An 11,601-nucleotide genomic window follows, 5' to 3' on the forward strand; every position below is an offset into this window, starting at 1 on the left:
AAAATTTATGGGCTTATCATGCTTGATATAATTTAGCTTTTCTATGTCTTACTGACTCTCAATCATTTTGAGTTGAAGTGTACCTACTTCGGTCCAAAGTAGTCCACTTTGGTTCATTCAGTCCATTTAATCCACTTCAGTCCATTTCTATCAACTTTGGTTCATTCGGTCTGTTTGGTCCATTTTGGACTAAGTGGGCCTTAAATTGATTTTTTTTGTAAGTTGTCTTTTTCAATTTTGGGCTCAAATTTCTTTTCTTTTCTTTTTTTCTTAATTTTTGAGTTGAAAAGTATGAAATTTTATTCTATTTAAGCCAAACTCTTTAGTTTTTGGCTAAAAATACAAAGAAAGTACGCACTAGAAATTTGAGACATGGGCGCTATAAAACCAATAAATATGATAAATATTCCAAAAATAAAAAACAACTTACCTTAAAATTCAAGTTTCAATAATTTATAAACTCAATTGTAACATGTTACATGTGTTCCATGGAATGAGGTTGTACTTTTTTTTTTTAATATTCTTGGATGTGTTCAAATTAGTCAATTGATTATGGTATATTTATAATAATAATAAAAAAATATTTTAATGTATTGTTGTTAAATGCAAAATACATTATATGTTCATTACATAAAACTTATAAAAATAGAAAATACTTTAAAATAACATATGCACTATTTAACTTACAAATTTTACATTATATTCTTATAAAATAATTATATTACATTTTGTCATGCATCACGTGAGTTTGTTACTAGTTTCCAACTAACATCCTACACAAAACAAGCACCTAGGAAAATAGAAACAATACTAAGCATGCAAAGTAGAACATCTCAAACAAAATGTAATAGTGTATAGCCACACCCTTTTATTACTAATCCTAATTTCTCATGCACACACAAGGAAATATTATTTCCATACATTGCTGTTAACTGATTTGTTTTCTCTTATGGGATCGGATAAATGACCACTTTCTCAGGGGCTCTGTAGTCAATGTAGGAAAATGCTTTAACAGTCTTCAAAAATGGAAATAGGCCTTTGGGATCAATCACGGGCTTCACCTTCCCAACCAGTAAGGATGCAGCTTCTCCAATATAGACCCTTTAGAAGTGAGCACAAATATGGTTGCTGGTGGAGTTACAGGACCTATAATTGTTACAACATGCCCACCTTCTTTCACCGCCTTCACTGCCCTATCACATTGCCCTGATTTTGTCGAAAACAAATTTAGTCTTCAATTTGGCAGGTGGATAAGGTATCTTGTGCATCTGCCATTCGCATCATCTCTCATAACATATGCGTCCCACAGTGTAAGATCTACATATTTTTAAGAGAGACAATATATATACTGCATGCATGAGATAATTATTGATTTATTGTGATAGGTGATAGGCCAATAAACATCATGAGAAATTTCATCAACCGTTAGTGATAAAATAAAACTAAACAAAAGGTTAGACAGTAAAGAGGCTACAGCCTACAAATTTAGAAATGGTTTAGCTTGATTATATTCTTACACCCCCACAAGACTCAATTACAAGTATAGAATTTAGTTTACTAAATTATGCTTATGCAGAAGTGAGAATGAATTCACAGTGTGATATACAACATCAAATTTCTCCGGAAGGTTTTCAAAGTTCTCCTTGGTATAATCATTAATCAATAGCCAAATCAGCTCCCAAACTCTTCAACAGCTCCAGTTTCCAGTGCTTGAAGTAGCTGCTACCTTGGATGCACCAAATACATTCTTTGCAAGCTGCCCCAGATAGAAATAACAATGTATACAAGGATGATATCAAATCTGAATTAGAGTATATTTAAGGCCAGAAATGTTTATTTAATAAATTAATGATGATTGTGGGATACAGTGACAACATAGAACTTTTAAATACAATACTTACAATAAGGATAAAGACTTAATTTTTCACTAGGTAACATAAGAGCACTAGAACATGAAAGAGAATGAACATAACATATACCTGAATAACCTGGGTTCCAACTCCACCAGCACCTCCCCAAAACAAGGATAGATTACCTGCAGAGAATTCAGTTCGTTCAAGGCCTTCATAGGCAGTCTCAATAGCCATGGGAAGGCTAGCTGCTTCAACAAAACTTAGATTCTTGGGTTTCAGAGCCAATCGTTCCTCTTCAACAGCACTGTACTCGGCCAAAGAGCCAAATTGTTTTGGGTTGTCTAAACCGTTCTCATTGATTTCCCCATACACTTCATCTCCTTCCTTAAAATTCTTCACCTGGCTTCCCACTTTTACCACCACCCCAGCTAAATCATAGCCTGGAACAGTCTATACAAAATAATAACAATAAAAATAACAACTAGGACACCACAAACAACAACAATTAATGATAATCTTATAAGGATTTTGCTAATGATTAATCATTTTTCGAAATATTTTCTCGAAAATTGAAAAAGTATTGACAGTTTTTTCAATTTTCAAGAAAATATTTCTAAAAATAGATGGCTTAATGTGTGTCCAAAAGGCACACATTAATCGGACCCATCTTATAAATAGTAATACTTATAGTCTAATAATAAAATGGAAAACACCCGGTTAGTGATATTAAGATATTCAAATCCTTGAACCAACCATATTAATTAATACAATAAAAACGTAGGAAAGGTTCTTGAAACCTTCACTGAATGAAAAGTTCTCCTAGACCTTACTCCATATTGTGTTGTCTTTGGATCTTTGCCAGTGAACTTTTGGTCAAATAGCATTTTTGAGTATCTTCAACAAAGACGTTTAGGGTTCGAATTAACCCACCCTCATTTAAAATGTATCAAACAAAAGTATTGAGTTGCCTTTTCTAAAACAGTTCAAAAATTCAACTCAATTAAATCAAGTAGATTGAAAGAAGTTTCAAAATTTTCCTTCTGCAAACTATCTAGTATGCTGGCTCATCTATAACAAAAAAAAAACAATGGCATATATAACTCTTCAAAAAGTAGTAATAACATATATTACCTAACCTTCTAAGAAAATTTTTTTTAAAGTCTTATTGGTAAAGGAGAGTAATTGGCCTTGGCAGGTAAAGGAGCATCAGTGGCCTTGAAAAACCCAAGCATCCTCTTAGAATCAATAGGGTTAAGAGCTGCAGCAACAACCTTAATCAGTACTTGGTCGTCCTTTACTTCTAGGACAGGTACATTTGTATCCAGTTTCAAAACGTCAACAGCATTTCCATATTCATAGTAGAGCCAAGCCTTATTTTGAGAGGGAATAGAAGCAGTTGAAGGAGCTGCAATTGTATGCAGAACAAAGAGAAGCAGATGGTTCTGTATTACACTAACTAGGGTTCTTACTCTGTTGTGAACTTGTGGCAATATGGTAGTGAAAGGGAGAGAGAAACTTTGAGGTTCTAATTAGTGAAAGGCAGTGGGGAGGTAAATATTTAATTGTATAAGGTATGTACAGAAAGATATGAATCTAGACACAGTCTTCCATGAGGTTGATTGATTAAGCCTACAATAATTACCATGTCAATTTTCATTGCCTCGTAACAATGCCATTCTTGGGTTTTTTTTTTAGAAGCAAATTGAAGAAGAAGAACAGTGGCTGAGACTGTTAATCAGAGCCTCAAAAACACCCTTTAAAGAACTAAACAATTCTTAGGATAACTTAGAATTAGATCACAATTACCTGACCAAGGTTTTGTCCAACTTTATATTTAAAGTTATACTGAGGCAGGACATTTTTGTTTCTTGAAGGACCAAATCCAAGCACTAGCGACAGAAAGATAAGCAAATATATATATATATATATATATATATATATATATATATATATATGTATATTTATAAAAAAAATAGGTCATGAGGTCATCCATTAATTGTCCCGTTCTCTTTTGGCCCTTTCCTCTTGCATGCAACCAATCCATTATGTTAGAACTTAGAAGCATTCAAATATTAAAGAAAATACACTAGCAATTTTCAATAAAAGGCAACTCTTCCAAAACAAAAATAGCAATAAAACAGCAACAGCAGCAGCAAACTGGGAACATCTGTTAAAAGGATTTCTGATTTTCAATACTTGGCATATCTGTTAGGTCCAGTGCAGTATCAACATTAAACAGCTTTAGCATATCTCTAGAAATAGCCAATCCAGTCATTCACCAGTACATTAATGGAAATTCACGCTTAAGTCCACCATTGATTATGTTGTTATACCAATTCAACCCATATCCGGCTATCCCATCAGCTGCTATATCTTTTTAACATGTCAATGTGACACGAGAACTTCAGCTTCCGCTCAGCCACCAACTGAATTATAATTGAAATTCCTCCATAATTTCAATTCAAAAAATTAGAAGGTTGCTTATATAGCTAGCTGTTAGCTTGAAGTTTGTGCTACTATATTTCTAAAATACTAACAAGTATAACATGTTGTATCCGGTTGAAATGAGAAATGGAACAGAGTCATCAGTATGAAGAGCTGCTAAAAGAAATAGACGTACTCACTAGACCAAAGACCGATTAATGTGATTAGTCAAAGGCACTTAAAAGGTTAAGTCAATGGAGAAACTCACAAAGTAATTCCATTGAAAATTTTTGAAAAGTAATGGGATTACGAAATGCATACATTCATTTTTTACCTGATTGGGTATTTATAGGGTCCTAGGGGTGGAGGGGGGTAAACGCTTCTCCATGAAATTAGGCCGAGAATCTGACAACACCACCCCCCCCCCCCCCCCCAACAAATCGATTTGAAAAGACATGATCTTAGGGTTTTTTTCGGGGTTTCCACCAACTACAAAGGCCCTTATGAGTTGCATTATATGCAAACAGGTATGTGAGCCATTATTATTGTTGAATGTGACAGTGACTGTCCTTTAAATGCTCCTTTCGAGTAAAATGAGGCCAACAACGAACCTCCACGCTAGCTCTCCACTGATCGTCTGATCCCTAGCTGAAGTAGACCGCCTAGAATGCTAGAATGAGAGGTTTGGCCGTTCTAGAAGGTGTTTGGCTTTGGCCATGCCTAGCTGTTCTAACTGAAAAGTCACGCCAAAGAACATGTTCAACCAAATGGCCATAAGCTCAGTAGGGTGCCTTTTCAGTATGTCATGGATCACTGCTGTACGTAGGCTGTCTTCATTGTGTTAGGCTGCTGAGATTAGGCCCTTTGAGCCTGTTGGTCGGTTTACCCATTCTGGGAGCTTTTCCTCCCTTCAAGTGCCCCTAGCTTTCACTATCCTAAGCAAAGCAGAGGGAGGAAAGGAAAGCTTGTAGGTCATGCTTGCAACGATTAAAAATCACCGAAGTAATGTCTAAGATCATACCACTTTAAAGATCAAAGGGATCCATTCAAAGGCAACGGAGTTCTTTGCTTGACCATGGGGACGCAAGCCCTGTTGAACAGATGTCGCTTTAGATGGGGCTATTTTGGTTCTTGCCAAAAGGCTGCTGTACAGCTCCTATTTTTCTATATTGGAGATGATAATAGTTCATCTGCTTAGGCATTTTGGAGTGGCTATCTGGGCCAAAGGGTCAGCTTTGACCAAGCTCCACTAGATAGAAACCAATCAAATACTTGGTCGAGCTTGTTAAGACATCCATTTTCTCTGAACTGAATCATACGGCCGGGGAGGCCAAACTTGCCAAGTACTTGGTACTTTTGTCATGAGTGACTCTTAGAGGTAGGCCATCATGTAAAACTGAGTCATCCTTAGCATAAGTTATCAAGGTGTCATGCCATCTAAAGTCTCATTATGCTGCCAAGGTCCAAAATCATGTTGGGCATTTAAGTCATTCTTAGCTCTGAGCTTTTGACAAGTTTTTAAACTTACCCTTTAGCCATGCTACCAACCCCTCAATCTTTCAGGACTTCAATTGGGGGAGTGCACCTACAGGGGCGGCGTTATGTTCAAGCCAGGGGTTCAAATGAACCCCAACTTGTCAATTTTATATATATAATTTTTTTAACTTTTATTTTGACCCCTTAAAATAAAAACTTGAACACCCTAACCCTAAATTTTATTTAAACCCAACTAAAATAAATTTGAATATGATCATATTAATACTACTTTCACAATATTTTCACAATAAATGATATAGCAAGTTGTAACTGGTTTTTATTTGGACCCATAATTAACATCACTTTTTACCTACCATTAACAACTTGCCACCTAGATTTTGTTATAAAATTTTTGTGAAAGTATTGTGTATTGAATATAATTAAAAAAAAAGTTTCATTTTTTCTCCTTTGTTAAAAATATATATGTATATTCTTTGCAGAACTCTGACTTACTTTACTGTTGACAGCAAAATGAAACTGTTTTTTCATGCACTTTTTTTCTCCATAAGCAAAAAATTACACTACTATTACAACCAATATATCTCTATCTACATTTGTGATTATTTCCCATTCTCTTTATCTCTCTTTCTCTCTTCTGTATTTTCTTAGTTTTTCTCTTTAATTGATTAAATTGTTTGATAAATACTCTATAGATTTTCAAGTTCAAGAAGTTTTTAAGTGCTTGCTTAAATTCCAAGAGAGCGATCACATGTATGATTAAAAAGCCATACATGACTCTTAAAATTAAAAATATATATAAAAAAAAACTATACATTTCAAAAGCAAAAACTTATATTAGTTACTATTTTTTTTCTTTGTTTCGCATTATTCTTAGTTCTACTCTTAGGTGTGTTAGTATTCTTCTTTATCATATATTTTTATTTAATTGATAATACATATAAATATAATAAGTTATTATTAATTTTTAAAAAATGTATAATTAATTATTTAATTATATTTGTTGTCTTACTGATCTTTAAACTATCATATACTTAATTATATTTAAAATACTATTTTAAATTATTGTATATAATATGGAAGTTGTATGTACAGAAAAACAAAATATTATTTTATTTTTTATTTACTTTCATGACAAATTTCTTGCTCTATTATTGTTGAACCCCCAATAAAAAAATCCCAGAATCGCCACTGTGCACCTAGACTAAGGTTTATCCCCTGATAGGGTAGTGACAGTCACACTGATGATCTTATCCAAACTTGGGTTCGTTTTCTTTTGTGACTTTGTGATAATATGGGAGCGAAAGGAATTAACTTTGAGATGTTATGTTAGTTCAGCAGTGGCTTTTTGGTAAGGAAAATATTCAATATTTCAATAACAATGTCCCTTCCTGTAACATAATAGTTGATGCCACGTACTAAACTCACGATGGAATCTCCCATTGACGTGAGAAGCTAAAAATCTACAATTCGCCATACTTCTATCCATGTATATAAAGCAGCTTTCTGTGATTTCTCTGAACCTTTAAACTTTCTAAAAGTTGATGAATACCCAAAATCAGCATCACATTAGTTGAGTTGTGAAGCTGTTTAAATGGCCTGTCAATCTCAGCATTACATTAGCAGAGTTATCAAGCTTATCAATGGGCTATGACAATCATCCATAGTTTCAAAATAAAGACAAGCATCTACTTTCACACAAAGCTTTAAAACATTTCCTTTTCATTAATTTTTCTTTCCAACAAACTAGTTTTTCAGGAATAGAAAGACTAGTTCTTCATAAGTCGGACTTGGCATGATTTACTGAAATGGCCAGGCATTGGCAATTGTGTTTAACTATGAAATTTTACAAGGGTATAACCACAAATGAGAGAGCTCAAGGCAAAGGCCAGAAATGCAACAAAGGACAATCCCACGGATGCAGTCGCCATTTTAGGAAACTCATCTTCGCCCCAGTTGGATTGCCAAACATAAACTCTGGTGGCAGCCGATGATGAGGCTGATATAAGAAGATAAGTCAACACCTGCCATATCAAAACAAGAACAGAATTTTTTTGCTCTGCATGTTAGTATAGAATTCTTGGAATGAATCATATAAACATGCTCTTAATTAATTATGTCTTCATTTGGTATAACTTCTTTTCATTGGTTTATTTTACTTTTAAAAAAAAAAAAACTAATCTAAGTAAAAATAGAGCTGAACCTTGAAAAGGTGTATATGTCTATTATATTTATGTGTATCTTTTTATGTAAGTGCTGAATTTATGGGTAAACAGAGTCCAGTGGCCCGGTGGTATCCAAATTCTTTTCAAGGGATCTTCAAGTCCCCCACTATAGATTTTGGGGTGAGTGGACCTTGCATTTGTATCTTGATTTTCTCCTTCTAAAAAGTATATGGGTGGGTTTGAGTAAAAGTATAGTTGTATTTACAAAATGTTAGGTTTTAAAAAGCTATATATAAGATAATAACTAAAAAATTTAAAGTTAATATAAACTTATGCCCAATACTACTTACTCATTAAGCATTTGAAAGGTATTTGACACACTAATAAAGTGATTATAAACCCACCATGAATATTCTTTGCTTTAGACTTTAGAGAGTGATAACTTTCTTCCTAGTGGCAATTATATAAACAGAATAGGAGAAAGCGAAGGCAGCATAAAACTATGGGGAAAAGGCAGAGAAAAGGTGACAAAAAGATGGTCGAGGAAAGTCAACAAGAACATGGCCTGAAATTATGTGATCTAAGGCAAATTCTCCATGGACCATGTCCAACAAAGAGCGTGTAAAAAGAACTCATACTTTTTGGAGTACAGAAGTTAGCAACTCATTTGGTGTAGGCAGGATTTATTCACAAATCTCTTATTCTGCCAGAAGAGATTTGGGATTTATTAGATTCTCTGAGCTGGTTGTGCAAATTAATACTGCAAACATCACATTAGTCCAAATACTCTGTGGGCCTAAATGCACCACATTTTCTACAAGCTGTGGTCCCCATAATATGCTAAATCTTAAATTCATAATCTAGTCTATATTATATGTCTATATACCACAAGATGGGTCAGGGTTAGGTGTAATAATTGACACAAAATTAAGTCCTCGGCCATAAGTCCTAAACAAAGACTTGCCTGGTCCATGGAGAAATCAAAGTAACGACGGAAGTGGTGGTGGATTATGTGTCTTCCGGTGGTGAAATACTTGACTAAATCACAGAGTTGTAGCCCTGAGTATACAAAGCCTATGACATTCGCTGCCAGACAGTACCTGCAATTACATAAAAATCACAAATTTAACAATACCAATCAAAATTACAGTGGCTGAAAAACCCAAACAATTTTAGACCCATGATCCAAAAACTCAAATCAAAATAAAGGGTACTGCCTAAAAACCTTGTTTTGGAAACAAATTTCTTTCTTTCTTTAGTAAGTGTTTTTTTTTTTTCCCCTTTCTTTGAGTGAGTAACTGACTAACTGACAGAGAGACAAACATTACCTGAACTCCTTGTACCAGTAAAAGGAATCCAAAGCCCAACCTTTTTGCTTGTCAGCCGCCATAACCGAAAAGGAGATCAAGCAAAACACAAACGCACAAATCCTTAAACCCAAAAACGTTTTCTTCATCATGTTGTTGTCTCTCCTCGTCTTCTTGGGAATAGACAGATCTGGTCTCGGTTTTCTACTACCACCACCACCACCACCACCATCACCATCAACACCAAAACCACTATCAACAACAATAACACCTCCTTGAACTTCTCTAACACTGGTGTAGCCGGGTTGGGCTTCTGGGTCCACCCTGGTGGTGAACACAAGTGGGTCAGCCTTGAACGACCGGTTAGCCACCGGGGCCAGCGGTTTTGGTGGTGGGATTCTGTTGGGTGCGGAGGAGAGTTTGTGTTCAAGGCTGTAAGTGTGAGGAGAGGATGGGTTGGAGTTGGAGCAAAGAGAAGAGACTGAGGATGATGGGGTATATGCTTTTGGTGGTGATGTGGATTTGTGGTCTATGTGGGATTGAGGAGGAGATGATAGTGATGATGGGTCAGAGATGGTGTACTTTCCTTGTGCTTCTTGTTCTTCTTCTTCTTTGTCGATGTGGGATTGAGTAGGTGAAGCGCCATGGATGGTGTGTGGTTATTGATCTGAGATGGTTCCCTTTTCTTGTACTTCATCATCATCATCTTCTTCTTCTTCTTCTTTGTGATCTTCTTTTTCTTCTTCTTTTGTGTCCATTTTTTGGTCTGAGATTATAGACATACTTTGGGTTATCTTTAAATATAAGTGAGGGAAGAAGAAGAAGGGCAAAATGAGTGGTGGATTGAGGAATTGGCAGTTTTCAGTTTTCGCTTAAGCATAGATTGCATTCTTGCTTAAACATAAAACCTGACTTGCCAAAAGACTGAAAGAGTGTTCCCATGAAAAAGACCATTGTGAAAAAAAATAAATAAATAAATAAACCAAACAAACTTCTTTTTTTTTTTTTAATGAAACAAACGAACTTATTTAACTCTTCTAACGGGAGGCAATTTTCCAACTAGCGCAGTGAGACGGAACGATATAATAAGTTAGTATGCAGAGAAACGAAATTGAAAAATAGCATTTTGAGTGTTTGAAACTCGAGTTTAGTGACAAATTCGAGCTTTAAATACTCAAGTTCTGGTGCTGAGTTGGAGTAATTGATCCACGTGGAACTCGAGTTTCTCAAACTCAAGTTCTATAGAAATCCGAAGGAAGAATCTGCAGAAGCAAAACAGAGATATGGAGAAGCAGAAGAATAGTGGATGATCTGAAACGATCTGGAGCTCTGAAGATCTGGTTGGAGAAGATCTGGTGGACAATCTACAACGCTGAAGAAGAATGAAGAGTCGCCCACCATTGTGAGCAAAACCGAGTCACAGTGCTTCATCTTCTTGGTGTGGCTCTCTCAGGCCAACTTCCCAACGGCATTTTCAGAAACCTCACTCGTCTCCGCATTCTTAGTCTTCGTCTCAACGCTCTCACCGGTTCACTTCCTTCTGATCTCGCTGCTTGCGCAACATGTACTTGCAAGGTAATCCCTTTACGGGTAATATATCTGAGTTTGGTAAAATGATGGAACTCGGGTCTTAAAAACTCGAGTTCCACGTGGATTTTTTTTTTTGGAACTTACAAATTGAGCCTTAAAAACTCAAGTTTTATCTTGAAACTCGAGTTTTAAACACTCGAGATGCTAGTTTTCAACTTTGTTTTGAAACATGATAATTAACTAAATTTTTTATATTTAATATTATTTAGAAAAAAAAAATTCCTTCTAATGGCTTTAGGAAAAAACAAAATATAGTAGTGGTTAAATTCGCATATAAAAAAAAATTACAGTCAAATTTTTTTTTGGTACATAATTTGAAGTTTTTTTTTTTTTTCTGAAGCCAATTGAAGATAGACTATTTGAGTATTATATCCAATCCCAAAATTTTAAAATTAAGGATATGTTATTGTTGGTGTATAGTACACACTACACTTGAAGATAATAGAATTAAAATTTTAGTGGTATTATAAAATTAAGTTATTTATTTAGTGCACTTAATTTTTGTACAATTTTTTAAAGGTATAACTTTACTTTTATCTAACTTCTTTTTGAAATCCAGTAAAAATAATTTTTCTCATAATAATTAGAAACCCAATTATCTTTTAGATCAAATAAAAACATTAATTTTTTAAGAATGTTTAGAGACAACTTTTGTACCACAATTATTGCTACCATCTTAACATGTGAAAAAGTAGTGAACTCATGTGAAAATAATGACTCACTAATTCATAATTGTACATTCTTAGAAGAATATTTTTCACACTAGGA

General features: G+C 34.7%; 1 protein-coding gene and 1 pseudogene across 1 annotated transcript; both read right to left on the reverse strand.

Annotated features, from left to right (window-relative positions):
- Nucleotides 1-947: 947 nt before the first annotated feature.
- Nucleotides 948-4,128, reverse strand: LOC142632772 (2-methylene-furan-3-one reductase-like; annotated as a pseudogene).
- Nucleotides 4,129-7,476: 3,348 nt separating this feature from the next.
- Nucleotides 7,477-10,221, reverse strand: LOC142622347 (CASP-like protein 4A1). The gene is made up of 3 exons (XM_075795829.1): nucleotides 9,265-10,221; nucleotides 8,901-9,036; nucleotides 7,477-7,795 (listed from the first exon to the last, which is right to left on the reverse strand). Exons 1-3 carry the CDS (start codon nucleotides 9,393-9,395, stop codon nucleotides 7,604-7,606), a joined length of 459 nt encoding a protein of 152 aa, XP_075651944.1. The 5' UTR covers nucleotides 9,396-10,221; the 3' UTR covers nucleotides 7,477-7,603.
- Nucleotides 10,222-11,601: the final 1,380 nt, after the last annotated feature.

Source organism: Castanea sativa, chromosome 1, assembly GCF_040712315.1.
Source record: "Castanea sativa cultivar Marrone di Chiusa Pesio chromosome 1, ASM4071231v1".
NCBI lineage: Eukaryota > Viridiplantae > Streptophyta > Magnoliopsida > Fagales > Fagaceae > Castanea > Castanea sativa.